At 39.9% G+C, this 21,941-nt stretch overlaps 3 protein-coding genes across 4 annotated transcripts; 2 read left to right on the forward strand and 1 right to left on the reverse strand.

Moving 5' to 3' along the window:
• Nucleotides 1-2,606: 2,606 nt before the first annotated feature.
• On the forward strand, nucleotides 2,607-8,707 carry LOC113164155 (cyclic AMP-responsive element-binding protein 1). 2 transcript variants are annotated; one of them, XM_026363313.1, is made up of 8 exons: nucleotides 2,607-2,762; nucleotides 3,687-3,780; nucleotides 3,931-4,077; nucleotides 4,341-4,441; nucleotides 4,773-4,912; nucleotides 5,163-5,345; nucleotides 5,495-5,648; nucleotides 6,166-8,707. In XM_026363313.1, exons 2-8 carry the CDS (start codon nucleotides 3,694-3,696, stop codon nucleotides 6,308-6,310), a joined length of 957 nt encoding a protein of 318 aa, XP_026219098.1. In that variant the 5' UTR covers nucleotides 2,607-2,762; nucleotides 3,687-3,693; the 3' UTR covers nucleotides 6,311-8,707. The 2 variants fall into 2 exon arrangements, with proteins under 2 accessions (XP_026219098.1, XP_026219099.1); XM_026363314.1 differs by having other exon boundaries at nucleotides 2,617-2,938.
• On the reverse strand, nucleotides 7,524-9,662 carry mettl21a (methyltransferase like 21A). The gene is made up of 3 exons (XM_026363315.1): nucleotides 9,516-9,662; nucleotides 9,319-9,430; nucleotides 7,524-9,181 (listed from the first exon to the last, which is right to left on the reverse strand). Exons 1-3 carry the CDS (start codon nucleotides 9,660-9,662, stop codon nucleotides 8,784-8,786), a joined length of 657 nt encoding a protein of 218 aa, XP_026219100.1. The 3' UTR covers nucleotides 7,524-8,783.
• Nucleotides 9,663-11,189: 1,527 nt separating this feature from the next.
• LOC113164881 (cyclin-Y-like protein 1) lies at nucleotides 11,190-15,048 on the forward strand. The gene is made up of 10 exons (XM_026364411.1): nucleotides 11,190-12,098; nucleotides 12,192-12,266; nucleotides 12,351-12,385; nucleotides 12,473-12,573; nucleotides 12,935-12,970; nucleotides 13,715-13,766; nucleotides 13,857-13,976; nucleotides 14,069-14,235; nucleotides 14,353-14,515; nucleotides 14,683-15,048. The coding sequence occupies exons 1-10, from the start codon at nucleotides 11,939-11,941 to the stop codon at nucleotides 14,797-14,799; spliced, it is 1,026 nt and encodes a 341-aa protein (XP_026220196.1). The 5' UTR covers nucleotides 11,190-11,938; the 3' UTR covers nucleotides 14,800-15,048.
• The last annotated feature ends 6,893 nt before the right edge of the window (nucleotides 15,049-21,941 follow it).

Below are 21,941 nucleotides of genomic sequence, written 5' to 3' on the forward strand. Positions count from 1 at the left end.
ATCTCCGTGTGTTAGATAACTTTCTTGCCTTGCAGCTGCAGCTTGATGCTGCACCTTAGCACCACAGTATTATTCTGGATATCTCTAAAACTCACATCTTATGATTCTCAAACCTCGCTTATGTGTGTGTGTGTGTGTGTGTGTGTGTGTGTATGATAGAGAGAGAGAGACTGTGGGGCCCAGTATCCATGGCAACCCCAGCCAGGTGCACTGGTTCATATGCGATTCAGGTAATTCGACCTACAATGAAAAGCATGCATATAAGGTCAGTGGTATTCAAATGCACTGCATGTCTTCGTCTCAGTATTCATATTCAGCCTGTCTCTGGACAGTGCCACATGGCCTCCTGCACGCTACTATGAGCTGATATCCCCCACAATGCTTGAGTGGCAGGTATGATATTTCTGTTCAGTTTGATTGAGGATTGCATTTAAAATGCGACTGCAATGTTGACAGAATATATCAGCCATGTTATTAATACACTCAATATTGCAGCACCATGCTGAGAAAACATGCCTGATGTCGAGGTGTGCTTGTTACATACACCGCCTCAGGCCATGATTTGGTTAGGGTCATGAATTTTCACAAGAAAGAAAAGAGGGACAAACAGAATGAAACCGAAAGGAGAAGAAATGAAAACAGAGACGTGCAAAAAATGGGTGAAACAGAAAGTGTTATAGGGCTTTCTGTCGATGGGGTTTTGGAGACTTGTGTTAAGCCAGGGGCTTTGACAGCCGGGTTTAGGGAGAGAGGAAAGGGCTATGGATTGGAGTCAGTCTACTTTATACTCTGAAGATTAATCTCCTTTCCTCTTCCTACACCCTTTTGGACGTCTGTGGCATCATTTCACTCTGCTCTTTGTGGGTGTTTCAGCAGCAATTTGCAGCCAGGGTCGTTGCTGTGGCGTGGTTGCTGCAGACTGCTTGCTGCAGAGTGCTCTGGTAAACCTTGCAATCAGATATTCTGCACCAGAAATCATCAGCATTAGCAGTCAGAATCAGAAATTGGCTTTAATCACCAGGCACACTAAGCATGCTGATATGCACTTGGAAAACGTGATGGTGATGTGATAAAGAAGTGAATAATGCAGTCTGATTGTGTTTGTGCGTTCATGTGTTTTCATCAGCAAATGTCAAAAGGCTTCGGATTTGAGTGACAGAAAGACACAAAATTAACATTTATTTATACAAAAACGCAAAGCTAAGAAGATTAGTCAAGCCAGAGAAATTTAATCTGCAACAATTTTAATAATTGATCAAATCAAATGCAAATGTGGCACGAACTTCACAGATTCTACCTCCTTGTACTGGTTTGCTTTAGTCTCTTAGTGAGCTTTGATTTTTTACTTTTATTTGATTGCGAAAAGCTATTTGTTGATGCACTTTACATTATTTTCTGGTGTTTGTAGCTTATACAATTAATTGAAACAATTATTCATGATCACTGTGTGTGGGCTTGGTATAAATTTGCCTTTAAAATGTGAATGGGCAAATTTCTTTTCTGTTTGTGTTGCTATATGATCAAAACAACCAGAAATTGATTCATTCATTTCAATGTGCACATTCAGTGGTAAGAAATCCTTAGAGAAATCACCGTCTAATGAAGTCACTCAATGGCTTGGGAGTAGATACAAAGGCAACTCTGCGACAAATATTTCTTAAATTTGGTTTGAGAGTAAATAGGTGAACGTGTGGTTCGCTATCATTCCTTCGCTTTGAACGTAAAAGTATAAAAATTTAAGACTTCAGTTGCTGGATATTTTTCAGCCAGTTTTTATAGTAAAGGGCACAAGATTGTTTTGGACACCAGCGAATATGTTTGCACCACTGGTGCAGTCAATCACTCGACAGGTGAAGATGGGTTTGCTTGACATCCTGTGTGTGTGTGTACGTGTGTGTATTAAGAGGCCCCTGAAATGACCTCGCACATAGAGATGATGGTCATAAATTGGTCTGAAGTCTCATTTTCCCCGCAGGACTTTGACCAGCTGCCACAGCTTAGAACCCGTTTCACTCCTACAGCACCAGTCCCCACACACCGAGTGACAGAGTTAATGAGTACATTTTATGGCTTTAGTCGACAACCAAGGAGAAGCAAATGTGAGGGGTTGTAAATAGTAAATAATAAGTAATACAGGGGGCTTGATTGCACTGGTTTCCCATTAAAATAACAATGTGGCTTGGTGCAATACAAAGCCAGCATCACAGTTAAGACTAATTCATAACTGGTCATATCAAGCTGAGATAAAAGAATCACGTACTTAAAACCAGTTTTACAGATGCTGTGAAAGTGGGAAGAAATAAAGGACTTTGCTGCCACCATGTGTAGCACACTAGTTACAAGACCACTTTAATGTATTGTATTCATTTTTTCTGCATAGTAAGTCGTGCTATTTATGTAGTAATGTTTTTACTTTAAAAACTTTTAATGTTTTTTTTTTTTCTTTATAGATAAATAGATTAAATCCTATTTAAATTTGTAGTTACACAACCGCGCATGCTCGGTAGAGCTCTTTTTTCGGCCATATCCGTGGCGTTCCCCTCGTTTCTTCGGCAGCCTTCGTGTCTTTCCGGCACCTTCCGTGTTCGCTCGACCCCTGTCGATGGAGCTGAGTCTCGCTGTCGTCGTCTCCCTCGTCCTCCTCTCCGTGTTGTTGTTCTCGGTGACGCGACGGAGGTGTAGCCTGACGCGGTCTCTTACGTGTCGGTCTGAATAAAAGTGGAGCTCCGCAGAGCCGGGAGTGACGAAGCGAGTCTGTGTTGGTAAGAGGATACGCATCCGATGTTTGCTAAACAGATAGATGGCTGCCCAGAGAAGTTATTTGCGCCTAAAATCCGCACAAAGCCAACAAAGAGATCATGGCGGCGGTGTTGCAGAGGCTCACAAAATGAGTCAGTCCCTGCAAGGCTCGCTGGCTCGCACCACAACTGAGATATAGGTATTAATATGGGAGTGGGCTTGATTGTGTTTAATTAAACAGTGCGAAAGTAAGTTACAGAAGCAAATACCAGTGTACAGCTAATTCTTGTCAACATTGTTTGAAACTAAAATCCCCGCAACTAAGTGGTTAGTGAAAGTGGGGTGTCCTAGTTGAAAACAAAACTGGCTGCAATGCATGCAGACATTTCCCTCCATAGCATCACCGCTAGCATCCTAGCGTTAGCCAGTGTACTATTAGCTTGGACTTCATTTGAGTCTCACATCAAAGTAAAAAACTGCGACACGAACTCTTTAAAATTAACGAGTGTTCATAAGTGGTAAATCGCTGCTAACCATGCTAACATTAACGGCATTAATATTAGTTTGTTAGCATGCTAACTGAAGCCCGTGAATGCTAACTGCAACTAGGGTGAACACCGTGCTCTCAGGTTAGCCAAGACGTTAGCATTAGCCTTCCTATATGAGAACCCTGTCACGTAGCGGCATACGCTCGGTTTCGGTATGTTGAAATTATTTTGTAATTCTTAAACATGGTGCGTGGTTTTTAAAGCGTTTAGTTAGAAGGAACTCCTCTTGTTTCTGCAGAGGAATGTATTATAAATTAATTAAATACTAGCATGTTAAGCTAAGCCCCACCCTCTTTTAGGACATCAACATGTAAGTGGCAAAACTTTCCACAGTGTCTTTTTCACCACTTCACGACAATTGAATTTCAAGCATGATGATGAATTTGTTATATTTTGCAGATTTTAAATGACCATGGAAGCTGGTGCAGACACACAGCAAAGTGGTGAAGCGGCTGTCTCTGAGTCTGAGGCCCAGCAGATCACCCTGGCTCAGGTGAATATTACCATCACTTTAAAGGAACACATTATAGTATAAGTTGCATCATTACTGTAAAAAGAACTTTCAACAAGGCTATCTTCTCACTTCTTACAAATACAAGTAAATATGCAAGCAATGTATGATTGTTGGTTGTCATGGTTGCAGGCATCCATAGCTGCAGGTCAGGTGACCTCCAGCAGTCCCACAGTCACCCTTGTCCAGCTACCGAATGGTCAGACGGTCCAAGTGCATGGAGTGATCCAAGCTGCTCAGCCCTCTGTCATCCAGTCTCCACAAGTCCAGACAGTACAGGTGAGAAAATCTGTTTTATTGCTGGTAATTCCAGCTTATTACTTCTGTTTTGTCTTTATTGCACTATAAAAAGACCCAAATACCCAAGTTTGTTTAGATTGTAGAAACTGTTGTCTTGTGATATTAGGTTGTAGCTCTGTTTTCTTTCTTGGTTGAGTATTGCATATCCTTAGCGTATGGCTCAAACTTAATGTAGTCAAATCTACAATTAAATAAATCCTCCTCCTATGTTATTGTACACTGTATTCTATTATGTTGATTAGATTTCGACTGTTGCTGAGAGTGAGGACTCTCAGGAATCCGTTGACAGCGTGACAGATTCTCAGAAGAGGCGAGAGATCTTATCCAGACGACCTTCTTACAGGTCTGTGCAACATCTTATCATGAAAGATATGAATCAGTTTTGTAGATTTATTGCATATATTGCTCATAGATGTGAGCTCTTTCAGTCAGTACACACATTTCTCTGTCAATGTTAGTAATTTAAGATACTTATATACGATGTCAATATACTTGCATACTATTATATTTCTCAACTACCTAGCCCAACATTCATCTGATTCTGAGGCTAAAAGCTGTGGTTTCCATATACATGAGAATTAGATGGGTTATAACAGTTTTTACATTTTATATGTATACATGTTGTTGAAGTTTTTTTTTGTTGTTGTTGAGATTTCTGTTTGTTCCCCTCACAGGAAAATTTTAAATGACTTATCGTCAGATGCGCCAGCAGTGCCTCGGATTGAGGAAGAAAAGTCAGAGGATGATTCAGCCCCTGCTATTACCACAGTCACCATGCCCACTCCTATCTATCAGACCAGCAGTGGCCAGTACAGTGAGTACTTTTGGACTGTGATACATTAAACTAGTGGTTTCTGTTGAAACATGTAGGATTTCCTGGATCTACCTGAGGCTACCACACAAAATGATTTCCTACATGAAGATAACAAATAAAAATGAGTTGTTCACTGCTGCAGTTAGCTGTGTTCATGGCTTTTCCTGCAGTTTCCATGTCTCATGCACGAAATATGGAAAGCAGTGCTTTAGGTAATTTAAGACAAATTCTTACACACGTCCCTCTGCAGTTGCCATTACCCAGGGTGGAGCCATCCAGTTGGCCAATAACGGCACCGATGGAGTACAGGGCCTCCAGACGCTGACCATGGCCAATGCAGCTGCAGCTCAGCCTGGTGCCACCATCCTGCAGTACGCTCAAACCAGCGATGGCCAGCAGATCCTAGTGCCCAGCAACCAAGTAGTTGTACAAGGTAGGGAAATAAATGGCTAAATTAAACAATTAACAGTAAGTTACATAATACAGTAAACATTGAACTATAGCGACGGCAGTGGGAAAATGAGTGCTGTGAATTAGTTTGAATTTTATATCTCTATTGTAAAAAAACTCTTTGTCTGGCAGCTGCCTCTGGCGATGTCCAGGCATATCAGATCCGCACAGCCCCCACCAGCACCATCACTCCTGGGGTGGTCATGGCCACTTCACCTGCACTAGGCACAGCAGGAGGCACTGAAGAGGTTACACGCAAACGGGAGGTCCGACTTATGAAAAATAGGTATGTGTGTTATGAGATTGACTAATGGTGTATAGCTTTCTGGTTAATGACAAACATTTACACTATATACGTAGTGTGGTTATGAGGGTTTTTATTCATTACATCATCTGTATCCATTGATTTTCATCAAAGGAGCTGCAGCTAACACACATACATCTGTGGGACTTGTTTAGATAGGCCAAACAGTCTATTACAGTTTACATTACATTACATTACTGTATATTGTTAAAGCTCAGATTTGTGCTAAAATGGGACACATGCTCATGTCCCATTTATCACAAAGCAGTTTCATTTATGTTGTGAGTGTAGCCATGAATACACATGAGCAGACTTTAGGCTGGGGTTTACCAACACATAGGCATAGATACCACTTTCTCAACACATAGAGGGGTGATGAGAAAGGGAGGGAAGAGGAGGAGAGTGGTCGTCAGTGGAGTCTCACTGGTTTGATTTTCAGAACTTGCAGATTGTAGCTTTAACTGCAGACATAGGCTTACACGCTGTGTTTGTTACATAGAGAAGCAGCCCGGGAATGTCGCAGGAAGAAGAAGGAGTACGTCAAGTGTTTGGAGAACCGTGTGGCTGTTCTGGAAAACCAGAACAAAACCCTCATCGAGGAACTCAAAGCCCTCAAAGACTTGTACTGCCACAAATCCGAGTAGAAACGTCACCAAATGCCTGCCAGGTGCTCAACCGGTGCCCCTCTGTACAGAGACTCAGCACAGAGCCATACATCTGGATGCCACTCTCCCTTTTCTACTCTTGTTCTCTTTTTTAAAAAAATTATGAAAAATCTGTAAAGTGACACACGAGGAATAGAAAAACAAACATGCCCCCTCCAACAAGCGAATTGAAATCTTACAACTATTCACATCAGTTTCCCATAAAAGGGTGAGGCGATGTGGAGGAGACTATACAGGGTCCTTGTGGTGAAGTGATAGGACAGACCGTGAGGCTGTTCTTGTTTTGTGCCACCAAAGGGAAGCATTCCAATCACTGGTGCCTGGACGAACTGGCCGACATCACCAGCAACCGGGTAATCCCTTCACCACTAACAATGGAAATTTTTACAGTTTAACCTCCACGAGACACTTGATCATCTGGAGAGGTTACCTTTGTGTGCAGCGTTTGTAATCATAACTGAGCTCTTGCATTAACATCTGTTACTTATGCTTTGAACTGTAGGTGGGCTGTGTCATGGACATTTTATCTTTGAGCTGTACTTTGTTTATCGTGTATTAGATTATCTGCTTGCATAATGTCAATAATGTAATTTTTCTTTTTTTTTTCTTTTTTTAACTGTTACTTTGCTTCTCTGTCATGAACAAACAGGTAACCATTAAGTTGGACTGTGTAATGGTTGTCATGTTAACTGTGGCTTTAAAAAGGCACAATAGGCAGGTTTGTGGAACACTTGCAGCAGTAAAATTAGAGCTCAAATCTTTTTGAATTTAAAGAACCAGTGATCAACACATCAGGAAAAACTAATCTGATGGAACGTTTGTAGTTACTGATCTCATCAAAGGTTTAGTGTGTGTGTGGATGTTCCAGCTCATATTACAAAGGCTCATTGCTTTAGATTTGTATTTTGTTTCTGACTTAAAGTTAAAAAAGGATTAGTTTAAAAAAAAAATGACACGGGAGTTTGTTCCCATGTATACGTTTGTGGCTCAAAAGAGGACACTGTTTACTGTGGCTTAAGGTAAACACAGCCCTTTATTTGAATAATATGCCTAAAGTAATATGAGTAATAAGCTGCTGCTTGTGAGTACATAATGTAAAGAATGTCGCGCTACAGTCTCTGAGCTAAAAGTGGTATTTTAAAATGTTGTACCCATATTTTTGTTTTATGTGTATTTTTTTAAAATCTGTTTTTTTTTTTTTTGTTTTTTTACAGAAAACAGAATGAGCCTTACTTGTTATGCAATGAAAGAGATACTTTGTATACTAAACTTTTGGAGACACATGGCTCATCACTGGAAATGGAGACTGATGGTGCATGTTAATGTAATATCTTCACCTTTTTGTTATCAGTAGAGTCTGAATTAATCCTAATCAGTTAGCGTATGATAAGTTGTTAATAAGAATCTGGTCTTTAACAGGACCTCTCGATGTGGTTGCAACCACTTCTGCTAAAGGCCACCCTCACCAATTTCCAGATTGCTTCCTATGACTCTAGTTTAGGGAATATAAGTATGTGAATGGTATTAAACTTCTTTCAGTTTTCTCTGTATAAAACAACAGACTTAAATTCAGTTGGTCATTAAAAAAGCAGGTCGACCGAGACTGCAACCACTGTAGTATGATCAAGATGACATCATCTGAACTGGAAAACTCCTCCAGATGATGTCATCTGGTTGGGTGTTTTTAGAAAGAAGCAGGTGTTCTTTTAATTTAGGGAAGGTACAGGGGAAGATGAATACTATTCACACACATGTACTCCCCAAAATCAATAGGAAGCAATAAGCAGGTTTTCTTTAAGGCATCAGCAAACATTGTCCTAATTCTTCTTACAGGATTACAAAGTGGCATGTGCACTTTCCTTGCATAAACAATCCTACATTTCATAATTGAGCAGGAAAATCTCCCAAAGCACTAACGAGGCAAAGCCTGCAGCTGCACGGCGAGATGTGTGTAAGATCTTACTTGAATGTGACACTGCAAACCAAAGTGTCAGAGTTTTGTTGCTTGTTCATCAGGAAGGCATCATCATGCATTGATCATATTCAGCCGCTGTATGTTTGTGGATATCAAGTGTCATTAAGTACAAGTAGAAGTTGATAGCACCTGTCAAACACCCTGCAAATAGACTGTCCAGTGCGACCGAATCAGACAGTGACTTCAGTGAACAAAATTACTATTTTAATGATGATGGAATGCCATTTTGTATTGGTTTAGGTATTATGTATAGTCATCACAGTAAGCTTTTTTATGTTGCTTTTCATTCATTTTGTATTCACAATTTCTAAATGTCAGCACCTACTTGTATAACACAGTGCATTACGTTAGAGCTATTCAAATATGTTTTTGGCAGCTGTTAATAAATTTGTTTCTGGTAATTCGGTGCAGTATTTTTATTTGATTCTTAAGAAGAAAACAGGAAATTTGAATAAAATACAACAGACTGGTCAATGATCACAAATCCCTCTGGGCTGGCTGTTTCCAAGCTTTATATATGTGGATGTCTCTTTGTTTCTCATAGTAGGCCTCTTCAGTTCTGAACCGCTGTTTGAGCATGTTCAAAAAGTTTGTGTCTCGCTCGTAGCGAATCTTACAGGCCAGTAAGACCACAGAAGTGTCTGAACACAGGTGCTCCAGAGTCTGCAGCAACGGCACAAAGGTGTCCTCTAGGTAAACGATGTCTGCTCCCAGAATCAGATCATATCCCCCAGCTGGGTACCGTTCAAGCCGCTCACCCCAGGTCAGCTCGGACACATCCACTGATCCCTGGTAGTCTGGGGGCAGGTTGGCCTTCACATTGGCAGAAAGGAAGTCCAGGGCAGGCTCTCTGTCAGTGATGGTCACCTTGGCACCTAGGTAAAGTTGAAAACATGATACTGATACGTGTCTACAGGCTAATTCTGATAATGATGTGTTGTTTGGCAGTTTTCGACACAATCCTACAAACCATACGACAACATCTTTAAATGAGAAGTAATGACACACTCACCCAACAAGGCTGCTACGATCCCCACCAGTCCAGTTCCAGCTCCCAGTTCAATTGCCACCTTTCCCTTTAGGTCAACTTTTCCCATTTCCAGATACATGCACATGACAACTGCCTGGAAAAGTAAAACACGTACTAATATGCACATGCATTTTAATTTTAATCGACTAGTAGAAGCCAGTAATGGATCACTGTCTTACCGCATCCCAGACTACTGCTGCCACCCCGAGCTTTTTCCAGTCCTGGGCTAAATGAAGGTCGTGGTTGGCAAAACGAAATTGTGCTGATGAATTATGGAGTTTTGACAGCGCAGGTAGCGAATTCTCGACGTACGGAACAAGAGCCATGTTGCAGAGTAAATAATAAACGATATTATGGACTCATGTATGAGTTTAGTCTCTGCGCTCATGCGCAGTGTGATTGTTCTTCTTCGAGTGTTGCAGCTGGACGATTTACTGATTCAATACTGCCACCTACTGGAATGAATGATGCTATTCAACGCTAATTTCTACTTTTAACTCGTGCCATCATGTATGTTCTTCAAAAAATATGAACCCAAGGTTGTCTCATCATTTAAAAACGAGCTACTTCGTTTATTTTAATAAACACTGCAGCCAATTTACACATGTCGGTGCGCTAACTGCATGTCAATGAGCGATTGCAGCCAATCACATCACGGTTAGGCTAAACCCGACCAATGGGAGGGCTTGTATTTCAAGTAGGCGTGTCCTAATGGGTTTTCTCAACGGCTGTGTTTTGTCTATGGGGAGGGGGCGGGGCCTGCTGGTGACGCCCAGCAGCTGTGTAAAGTTAAACAACACGTTGCAGAGAAATAGTTTCCGATTCATTTTCTCCTCTGTGCTTGAAATTAAAGCACCTAAAGTTACTCTGGTGGAGCAGGGCAAAACCATGGATTGGTCCTACTACTGGAATTTTTTGCTTTATCTTGTTTTTATTTGCAGTAATGACCTGACATCACATCATCATCTATTACAGCTGTATGAAGACAAGCTCAATTTGCTGAAGTTGAAGTGGTGCAGTTTCATTTTTTGTCTCTCTTTAGACTTTCACCAGCCACCTTTAAGCATGAGCCTGCACCTACAGCAGCTGGATAGTGTAATGATAAGATCACTGCATTCCTCAAAAACACCTACTTACACTTACCTGTCTCATATTAAATGTAACTGTATCACTGTAAGATTTTATTTATTTTATCAGTTCTTCTGCTTTTACATATCTGCATACATAGGCTATACTACTACACATGTGTCTTTATTCTTTTTATGCTTTGCATAGGCTCATAAGCGGTGTCAAGCTGATTTTTGTGCAATTTTCCCAGTATGTACTATTTTTTTATACTTACACTGCTGTAAGGTATACAATGTACCTGTACTATAATGCTTTGTTTTACAGACGGTTGCTGCCTTAAGTAGTTGGTCAAACTTTGTGGGCGACTGTGGTTCAGTTGGTAAGACAGTAATCTACAAACCCCAGGGTTAGTGAATCCCAGTCCACGATTCCTGGCCACGTGTCGTAGTGTCACTGGATAAGACACTGAACACGAAACCCTTGATGCCTAAAATGCAGCTGTCTATCCACAACAATATATATGATATCATATGTTATTATTGTTGTTGTTGTTTTTGAAAAGGTTTTCCTGATTAACTTAATACAGATGGTCCAGCATGTAATTAAGCATTAAATGATCAATATTAATAATTACAATACAAGTCTCATTCAGAGAAACTGACATGTTTTATCTTTGTTGTAATGCACTTGTGTCTACCTGACACCAGTAACATTTAAGTGAGCAATGAGGACCTTTAGTTTGAAAGGCAGGAGCCGGAAGTCCTTTCTTTCCGTATCAGCTTCGGTCCATTTGACGTCCTGCAAATGCGAAGAGATGAAAGCTAACGTTGGCTATCTGTTCAAAATTCCAGTACCCACTAACTTTCAGTTGCCTTAGTTGTCTTTAATGTTTTTCTAGCTAGTGATTTTGTATACTAGCCTGGTAGGAAAGCGTTTCAGTTGTGACTTGAGCGGCAGTGATTATGGATTGATCCCTGCTCCTGGAGAAGCCAAGAATGGATTGAGGTGCCGAAGCTAGCGTTAGCCGGCTAGCCATGGAAGGAGATAGAGGAGGTTGTGACTTTGGATCGTTAGCATTCATTCTGTAAAATGGCTTTAAATTAATTAAAACACTTCCAACACTATTCAATCCACTCCAGTAATCTGTATTAAAGTGCGCCAGCGCTATGCAGCACACACGCCCATGTCTGTCTGCTGTCATGTACATACCGCAGATACCCAGCTGGCAGATGCTACAAAGATCCCATTCTCTTCTGATGCTAGCATTTTTACTTTGGAGCTAGACTCACAGGCGTGACTGCTCTCTAATGTACTAAACTATCTTTAGAAAAGTTGAAAGATTTGAATGCACTCCTGGTCCCACCTCAGTGATCAGCCTTCAGATTTACTTTGGTGTGAGTATATTTGGGTTAAACTCTGCTTAAGTTGGATACACCCTGCAGTGCAGTCACTGTTGTCTGTTGACGAGTGGCTGATCCCTCCTCAGGTGTATGGGAAACAGTGCAGGCTGTAGCAGGACTGCTGTAGCTCAACAATGGGAGGTTCAGTGTCATGCTGCATCTCCCCTGGAGAGAGTCCGAAGATCCACAGGAGGGAGGTGGAGCTGGAGGAGTGTCCCATCACCACCACCGAGGACGTGAGTGAAGACACAGGGACTTACCTGCAGCACATCAGCGACAGGGAGCTGCCAGATGGTGGGTTCACAATATGGTGTCTGTAATAATGATTTTAAATAAAGAAAAATAGACCCCCCCCCCCACTTCAATTTCAGTACTTGTATCTTACAGAACTGGCCCAAGAGGCCAATCCATCCGACCACCCCAGAGCCAGCACTCTCTTCCTCAACAAGTCACAGACAGATGGTCGGTATTTCTCTCTTAAATATGTCATAATGAAATATTTTTCTAACTAATCTAATCTCTCTCAACTTTTTTCCCCCATTTCAGTGCGTGAGAAAAGGAAAAGCAACTACATGAATCATGTAAGTGACAGGTCAGCGTGCACACATTTCTAAACATGTTTGTTATTATTATTATTCCTTTAAACATTGTTGTTGTGTCTATACCAGATGTCCCCAGGGCTCCTGACAAAAAAGTACAGCTCCTGCTCAACAATATTCATCGATGACAGCACAGTCAGCCAGCCCAACCTCAAGAGCACGATCAAATGGTGAGTCGCTTCATTTCCATCGCATAGTTATCTTTACAGAAATAGTTACAAATAATAATTAAGTTTGCTTATTTCCTTTTGCTGTGGACATGTGATGAGGGACGAGTTAAGGCATTTGTCTATCACCACTCAAAACATACCTTTCAGTAATTTAATCTGCTGCAAGCTAATGAGCTAGCATGTGTCCTGTGGTTTCAGTCAGCAGTGTTGCGTGATAAATATCAATATATTGCTCAGTACGAGTTGCAACATCTATTTAAATGGCAGGAGTTAGGAGGAAGTAGGAGCTCTGGCTCAGTGCAAAGGAATAAAATCACATCCACTGGTTCACTGTTTGTCTGTCCATTTCTTTCTGTTCCAGTGTTGCATTGGCCATATACTATCACATAAAAAACAGGTAGGAGAAGTTTTAATGTTGTCACTGTTTTCACTTCTAATAGATTCTCTGTTTTACTAATTCCCAGTGCTTAGGTTTTATTCAGTAAAAAAACTATAAGCTATAATTGAATGATTTTTTTTTTCACTTATGAAACAGTACTGGCTTAACAGCATCATCTTGGTGATGACCAGTAGATAGTTAAATAATGACTTAGTAAGTAGGTCGACAGTAGGCAGTTAGTTAGTACCTAGATAGATAGATAGATAGATAGATAGATAGATAGATAGATAGATAGATAGATAATAACTGAAATAGTGTAACATTTGTCAGTGGAGTAACGTCAGTCAGCTCATCACTGTATGAATCAAATCATCAATCTTGTGGTGACAGGTTGTTATAACAAGTAGTGAATCTCTGTGCTCATCAGTAGATTTCTAGCCTGTAGTGTCCATTAGAGAGTTGAAATTGTACTTCCAGGAACACTTGTATTGATCTCTGACACAATTCCATAATTCCAGTTTTTCACTGACCAACTTTATTGGAATTTGTAAATATAAGCCAGTTTAGAGCTTCACGCCTGCCACAAACAAAGTTGGAACAGAGGCATGCTTACTATCTGGGAACTGAGGATACTAATTATTATAGTTTTATAAGGAGAACATTTGCCCATTCTTGCAAGACTTCAGCTGTTCAACAACTCATAGTTTGATTCCTAAAAAAACACATATTTACCATCAACTTAATAACGTGTTGCTCCTGCAGAGATTCAAACCGCTCACTGGACATATTCGATGAGAAAAAGCATCCGCTGTCGGTGAGTTGAGGTGTTCACTTACAGGAAACAGTGATATTTACTGTTTTCCCTGTGTGGATGAACCAGTGATGATTGTCTTCTACCCAACAGCGAGAAAAGGTTCCAGATGATTATTCTGTGGTCGACCCAGAACACAAACTCATCTACCGCTTTATAAGAACGCTCTTCAGCTCTGCACAGCTCACTGCTGAGTGTGCGATTGTCACTCTGGTAAGTTTGCAACACCATGTGTACAGCAAGTGACATAAAACTGCTAAATGATTATAAGACCTCTGTCACATGTTCTATTTGTGCCATGTTAGGTGTATCTGGAAAGGCTGTTGACTTACGCTGAGATGGACATCTGTCCCTCTAACTGGAAACGCATTGTTCTCGGTGCCATCCTGCTGGCCTCCAAGGTGTGGGACGATCAGGCTGTGTGGAACGTCGACTACTGCCAGATCCTGAAAGATATCACTGTGGAGGACATGTAGGTGTTACACATGAAAATAAAACAAGCGTGGAACCTGTTTATGCCTTTTGTTGTAACTTGTTTGCTGTAAGAACCAACTTCAGACCAACTATCCGGATGGTACCATTTCTGCAGGAATGAGATGGAGCGCCACTTTCTGGAGCTGCTCCAGTTCAACATCAATGTCCCGGCCAGCGTCTACGCCAAGTATTACTTTGACCTGCGCTCACTGGCGGACGACAATAACCTTAGCTTCCCTCTGGAGCCACTCAGCAACAAGCGGGCCCAAAAACTGGAGGTGAGCATGTTCAAGACTGTGTTCACACTGCAGCTGACAGCGTTGATGTCTTAAATTCACAGAACTGAAGTTTTCTGTTTGTAACTTCATTAAAAGTCTGTTACAAACTCTGTTATGCATAGGTCTATCTCCCTCAAAGACAGTTGTCTTTGTGATATTGTCTCTAGGCCATCTCCAGGCTGTGTGAGGACAAGTACAAGGACCTGAGTAAATCTGCTATGAGGAGGTCTGTCAGTGCAGATAACCTGGTTGGCATCAAGAACTCCCAGGCTGTGCTATCTTAAATCCACGATGGGATGGAGCAAACAGGCTCAGAGTGAAGCTACAGGATGCAATGCCGTGCTCAAGAAGTTCATCGTGAAAGGATTTTCCGAAACAGATTACATTCATATTAGTAACAGGTACATTTCACATAAATTACAAAATGTTAAATGTCGACTTTGGGGAGGGACACAAAGAAAATAGAAAAAAAAACAACTGGTATACCGTACAGTATCTCTAAAATAATCCAGTCTGTGTGTTTATTACAAAGATTTTCAGGTATTGGCCTTTAAAGCATGGTAATATGGTGAAATATTGTGCAGACTGTCACATTTTCTTTTTTAAATGGTGAATATCTAACTTTGGAAGGCATTAGCATGTAAATGCTTCCTGAAGCCGCACATACGGAGGACTCATCCTTTTATTTTTATTTTTTATATATACTGTAAATGTTGGATGATCTTTTGGTCCTTTTTGTCTCCACCAGCTGGTTCCCCTCTCCTTTATTCACATGATAACAAACTGTCTTGAACTACCCTGTGGTGTAGTTCAGCACACGGATAAAGTGTAGACTGTTTTGCTTACTATGTAGGCCCCTATAGCTGTGAAATGTACAAGACTTTATTTAATTCAAATAAATTCCAGTCGCTGTTTAAAGTTGAGGCTGCTTACATGGGAAAATGTGTCATGTTTTTTTTTGTTGTTGTTGTTTGTGTATGTGCTTTTTCATAAATGTCAGAAAAAGGGATTGAGCCATGATGGACATTTAATTACAGCTCAGATATAAAGAGAAAAAGACCAACCCTAGGCCTTAACATGTTTTAGAACAATTGTCAGATCTTTTGCACCTACACACTAATTTAGTAATGTTTACATGAAATGCACTGTAGCTGACAAGACTTTAATAGCCGAGTGAGTAAGACATATTATCAGCATACCAGTTAGCCAGGTGAGCTCAGACCCCAGTCAGTGTGCTTTTTCTTTTATCAGTATTTATTCTCACTACAACTTGGAAAAATGAAGCAGAACTGACGCAGAGCCCACGTATAAAAATTACAAATAAATAACAAGAAAGAAGTTGAAGGTAGGTTCTCAAAGAAGTCACACAAAACCCACTCGTTAGCAAAAGGTTTAAAATTAGAACAACTTTAGTTGAAGTGCAGCTGCAAAAAACCCTAGTTCTGCATTTAAATTGGTACCTTTGTGCGGCTCTACCCACCTCGAAGCGATTCAATTATCCACAGATTTCCTCACACTTGAAATGTTATTACTGCATTTAAATGACACTTTTCAAAAGGGACTCGACAGTTTCCCTGTCATTCATATGGCAGTTTTTCTGTTCTGGAACGTACCAACTGTAGCTTTTGATAAGCGACTACCTGAGATTTGTCTCCAATAGATTACTCCCATTATTTTCTTATTCATTTGCAAGGTCAATTCCCCCTCCTCACCTTGAATACTCCAACTCAGTCTAAATGGCAATTGTCAAGTCTGTGAGTCACTTGATCACTGTTTTGCCCGACATAACGTTCAGAAATAAAACCAAATGCGTTGTGTTAGTAGCAAAGTGGCCAAGAGTTTGATTGTAACACAATATAATGTATATTGATGTAAAGGTTAACATAAATTACGTTTGACATTAAACTGATTCACAGATGACAAGTTTCTATTTTAAACTGGATGAAATATTGTATTTCTACAAAATACAACACAAACATAATATAATTTGGTCTGGATAAAGTCAATAACAGGAGGTTTATTTTCCATTTTAGCCAGTCGTTCTCAGGTATGTGACAAACACATTTATTAATAAGACTGGAAAAACAATAACCGCATTCGAAGCGCTGCCACTTTCAGCTTGCAGTTCACCTTGTCTCCTGGTAACCACTGATTTCATGGCCCCTCCTCTCACCTCGATCCTGTTCGAGACTTGAACTCAACCAGCATAAGTTGTTTTGCTCTTGAACATGAAACTGCCACATATGTACCTGAATTCCTCTAACGGCTCTCTCGCCAATTCTACATGTGAAGACAATCAACATACGGATAAAATGCCTAACGTTCTTTATTGGAACCTTTCTTTTTCAGATAAAACTTTCCTGATATTTTTTCTGGTGTTTTTTACTGGCATCCTTTTTTCAACTACAGCTAATGGACTTCTGTTTTTCCTGACGCTGAGATATAAGCAGCTTCTATGGCAACCACAGTACATTATGCTGCAGAATATATCTGCATGTGGCCTTGGGATGACTTTTGTTATTGCTTTGGTTGTATCCTCTTCTCTTGTCCAAATGCAAACTCAGATCTACGGATACTGGTGCATAGCACAGTTCTGTGCATTGCGTAGTTTTTTCCTGGCATCCCAGATGACGTTGGCTCTAATGGCCATAGAACGCTACATTTTCATTTGTCATGGCATTCACTACCTTAGGATGATCAGTACCCACAGTGTTCAAATTAGTTTGGGACTCATTTGGCTGATCAGTGGGGCAGTGAGTCTTCACGGAGGGTTCGTGCTGAGCCAAATTCAGTGTGGTTACCAACATCAAACCAGCGGGCTGCTGTGCGATGCTGTTACTATCAAGGAACACATAACATTTTCTAGGGAAGAGGACATTCTGGTGTTTGGGCCCCCAGGTGTCATATTATCTTTTTGCATATTGGCCATCTGCTACTGCTATTGGTGCATGTATCATGCAGCACTGAGGGTGAGCATGACTCTTAAGTGTAATAACCACCGAGCCAACCGCACTGTGGGACTCTACTTTTTAATGTTTTTGCTGCAGCTGGCACTCAACATATTCTATGCCATTCTTACTTTGACGGGAAAGACAAAAGCATCATCCTGTAGGATGATCACTTCCCTCATGACTCCACTACTAATAATAGTGCCTTCTTGTGTCAAGGCAGCTTTCCTCCTGACCCGAAACCCCCAGATTAAGGCACTGCTTTTCACTGCGTACCGTCAGAAATGCCATTCTTCCATTAGAGAGGTGGCAGAGGTGGAGGTGCTTCAGCAGATTGGAGGGGCTGATGTAATTGGAGAGCATCCATGTCAGGTTGAGCATGAAAGGCATGTGGGGATGGAGAACACAGCAACCACAACTGCTCTGCCTGGCTATGTTTTTCCTTCTATTTCAGAGGAATGACTGTAAACTCAAACCATCTGACTGTTTTTAGGCTATGTATACATCCAATCCATTGTTACACTGATGGTTTATATTGTAAGTGACAGCTCCAGTGTTATGGACTTAAACTGCCACACACGTGACATTTTAACTGAATGTGAGCCATGTGCTCACAACAGTGTAATTAGTGTTACAGCATAATTGAGCAGTTAACCTCAAAAGCCACTCGGTTACATTATCTTGCTTACAGTCTGGCTTGAACAGAAGCTTCTCCATAGATGTTCAAAAAAATGTGAAACCTATTCGTATTGTCTCTCTATTCACCTCTGTCTCTGTTGTCGCTAGGCTCTGTCTTTATTTCCCCTATGAGATCTAGATATTGAATGATGATGACAGGCAAAACGTGCACAGAAGTGTGACATTTAAAGAAAATTTGATGTGATTTTGCTATCATGATTCTTTCTGTGACTGTAAAGTAGTCATTTTGACTATAAGAGATTTATAAATGTGATTTATGAACACAACTCTCACAGATACCCTTAATGTTAAGGTAGTGTGTAGTGTGTATTTCATTGTGGAGTGCTCCAACAGTGTATATGTTGATAGAGAATACTTGATTTCTGTTACATTCAGTGTACATCGCTTGCAATATAAAACTTAAAAATAAAAATAATAATAATACAATTTTGACTTCTGTTAAGGTCTAAAATTAGATTTGACTCTAAATGTCAATTTGACTCTAAACCTTTTAATAATTTTATCGACACAGTATTATTAGGCATTCTTGATATTAAGACTTGATTTGTTGTTTGTGCCAGTGTTATTTTATTGGATTAACTGACAGTATGTAAGTTAGTTATAAAGCTTGTATTATGCAATTGTGTGATGTAATTATCAAATTAAACAAACACATTGTATTGATTTCAACTTTTGAACAGTAACTTCTTTTTGACAGCAACTTATATGGTTACTTAAAACAAAACTGACATGTGATTGACATGCATAAACAATGAGGGGTCTATCCCATGCATTTCTATAAAGACACAACCCCAAAACAAGACATTCAGTTCAATGTGTCGAGAAAACATCAATCACCATTTTAACAAATGAACAAATTGTAGACTAAATTTTCTGAGCTGATCATAGTCTGCCTCTCTGTATGGAATAAATAACATGAAACTACACAGATACTGGCCATGCACAGAAATACAACTATAAAGATTGTAAGTGAAAAGTAGTGGACCCAGTAATGAGCCTTGCAGGTTTTGTTCTTTTTTGTCAGAGTAAGCTTTGCTAGGAGTGAGATTTTCACGCTGTAATGCTGCCTAACAAATGACATCAATGAATGAAAAGCAAACATATTGCAGCACATTTCATTTTTATTATTTTTTGACAAAATGAAAACATTATTGTGTTAACTATTAACTATGTTCTTTTAACATGGATCCAGTCTTTCCACTCTTAACAAAAACATATTCTAAATAATTTAACAGTAAATGTCTAATACTTTACTTGCACTTGTCATGAAATTCCCTTCAAATTTGAAATAACTGTCCTCCTATCCAATTAAACATACTGTTTACTTAAAAAAAAGGACATAATGTATATTATACATTGTTCAGCAAGCACCACATTCAGTACATAGAAAAAGTATTTAACCTCATTCTAAATTTTCACCTTTAATTTTTTTTTAAATTAAACATATGCACAATTTGATTTTCCTTAAAAAACAACAAAAATTAAAACAGAAAGTGAGTCACCTAATCCATCGCTTGTAAATCCAGTGGATTTTCAAGTTACTTGGTTAGTTAAATAGAGATCATTCGGGATTCACGAATAATCCAGATACAGAATTCCAGATACAGATGTAATTATTCTACAATCCACACATTTACTGCACTTAGGTGGTCTCAATTTAACCCACTGTTATGATTTAGTTAATCCTTGAGTTAATTTACTTTAAAGAAAGTGAATACTTCACAATCACTTATTTTCTGCTGTATAATTATAATGAGCTTAGATTACTTTGTAGAGATCTCTTGAAATTCTTATTTATCAAAAAGTGGTTCAACTGTGATTTAACATTGTAAAAACATTAATCAATAAAAGGTGAAAACTTAGGAGGGAGGCAAACACTTTTTTGCGGCACTACAAGTGTGGTTATTTTTAGACACCCATCAGAAATGACTCGAGTGTCATGCAGTTGTAAAGATTATAGGCACTGGAAAGCGAATGTCAAAAGGGCTTTTTTCTTCCTGCACCTGGCAACAGCTGTTATATTTGAAGCCTTGTCACTGAAAATAGTTGCATATTAGGATTAGCATTTCTGATTTTCCCCATTATATACAAAACCTACTGTAAATTGTTACTGTTTATACTAAAAGTTAAGTCTTTGTCTTTATTGCCTCGAAGTATAATAATAATATCTTGTTTTATCTTTTCCTTATGTTTTATTCTTCAAATATACACTAGTATAATATTTTGCACCTCTGTTTCAACGGCTAAATCAAGAGACAATGCAGGACTCTGAATTGTAATACCACTTTAAAACCACAGAGAGGCAGTGCTGCAGTGTGCAGTAAGTCAGCTGGCCTGACTGCAGGTGCAAGATTAGTCCATGCGTTAATGCGACATCCTCCCAACACTCCTGAGTTGGTGCAGCCTGCTTGTATCATCGGACCGGAGAATGCAGATGGACCTTTCATGTGAGGGACGAAGGCTTGCACATGGCTACACTGTATGTGTGCATACAGATCATACAGTTTCAAAAACCAAAGGATGCCATTGAAAGAACCAGGAAAACCACCATAGAAAAAAATATAGAAAAAAATCCTTTCCTGCGGGACGTGGTGGAAAGAACATTTAGGTAAAGCAGCATGTGTGGACGACTCAGTGACATAAATACCTGCATTTTGTTAAGCTCGTATCAGTGTAGGTACATGAAATCTGTCATAATCTGAATTAAATAGTGTGTGTATGTGTGTGTATGTATATACAGTATATGTGTGTGTGTGTGTCCTGTAAGGATCACAGTGCCAGTGCAGCTTCATTAATCTCTCAGCATCACGGGACTTGTCTGAACTCTAAAAGAGGGCTAGAGAGAACACACTGCCCCCTAGGGAGTCACTCCGTTTACCCTCCACGCACTCGGGTCACTCCTCATATCACACACTCTTCAGCTATACAATGTCAGACCCTCCATTATAGACCTGAAAGCACAGAACTGCTGCTGCTGATCTGCACAGAATATGAGCAAGTATTTGTGTGTGTGTGCATATTTGTGTTTGTCCATGCATGAAGAGGGAAGGTGAGAGTTGCATATTAGACTATTTCAGCAGTATGTGGGGCACACTGAATGTGTTGCATGATTTCTTCAAAAGGCAAAAATGCGCCATGACTATATCATAAATATTTATGTCCCTTGAATAATGCATAGAACAGCACACATGCTGATTACATGACAAAACATACTTCTATAAATATCTCAAAACTCTCACACAGGGAAAACATTCATACTACTCAGTGAATGTGTGGGTCCAATATGAATGACTATCAACTTTGAACATGTGGTGTGTCATGAGATGTCACAGGTGGTTGGTGACATGGAAACGGAGAACCGTGATGCTCTGGGAAATTCCAGTTGGAGTGCTGCTGCCAGTGGTTCCTGTCTATTTGAATCAGTTTGAATTGATTTCTGACTTATGTTAGGTCACTTTTCCACAGGCCATTGCTATAATTGATCCAAGACCTTTACATTTACATCGTATTTTCTAACATTGTTTCTGCATTGAACAGGTCAAATAAAATGCTAGGAAGTATGGAAGAGGTGTGTGGTACCAAAAGTCACGTCTAAAGGTTCTGGTTCATTATCATCTGTTTAACCCATTATGCAACAGTTTAAAAAAGTGAAAAGATAAATATGTGTATTTGTTCAAGTTTTTATTTTGTGAGTCCATGCTTTGGTCCCTGATCCAAACTTCTATGGCACAGCTTCTATCTCAGTTTTGCCTTCCCGCTGTTGCTACTGCTGAGCTGGC

The sequence above is a fragment of the Anabas testudineus genome, chromosome 2 (assembly GCF_900324465.2).
Source record: "Anabas testudineus chromosome 2, fAnaTes1.2, whole genome shotgun sequence".
NCBI classification, from domain to species: Eukaryota; Metazoa; Chordata; class Actinopteri; order Anabantiformes; family Anabantidae; genus Anabas; species Anabas testudineus.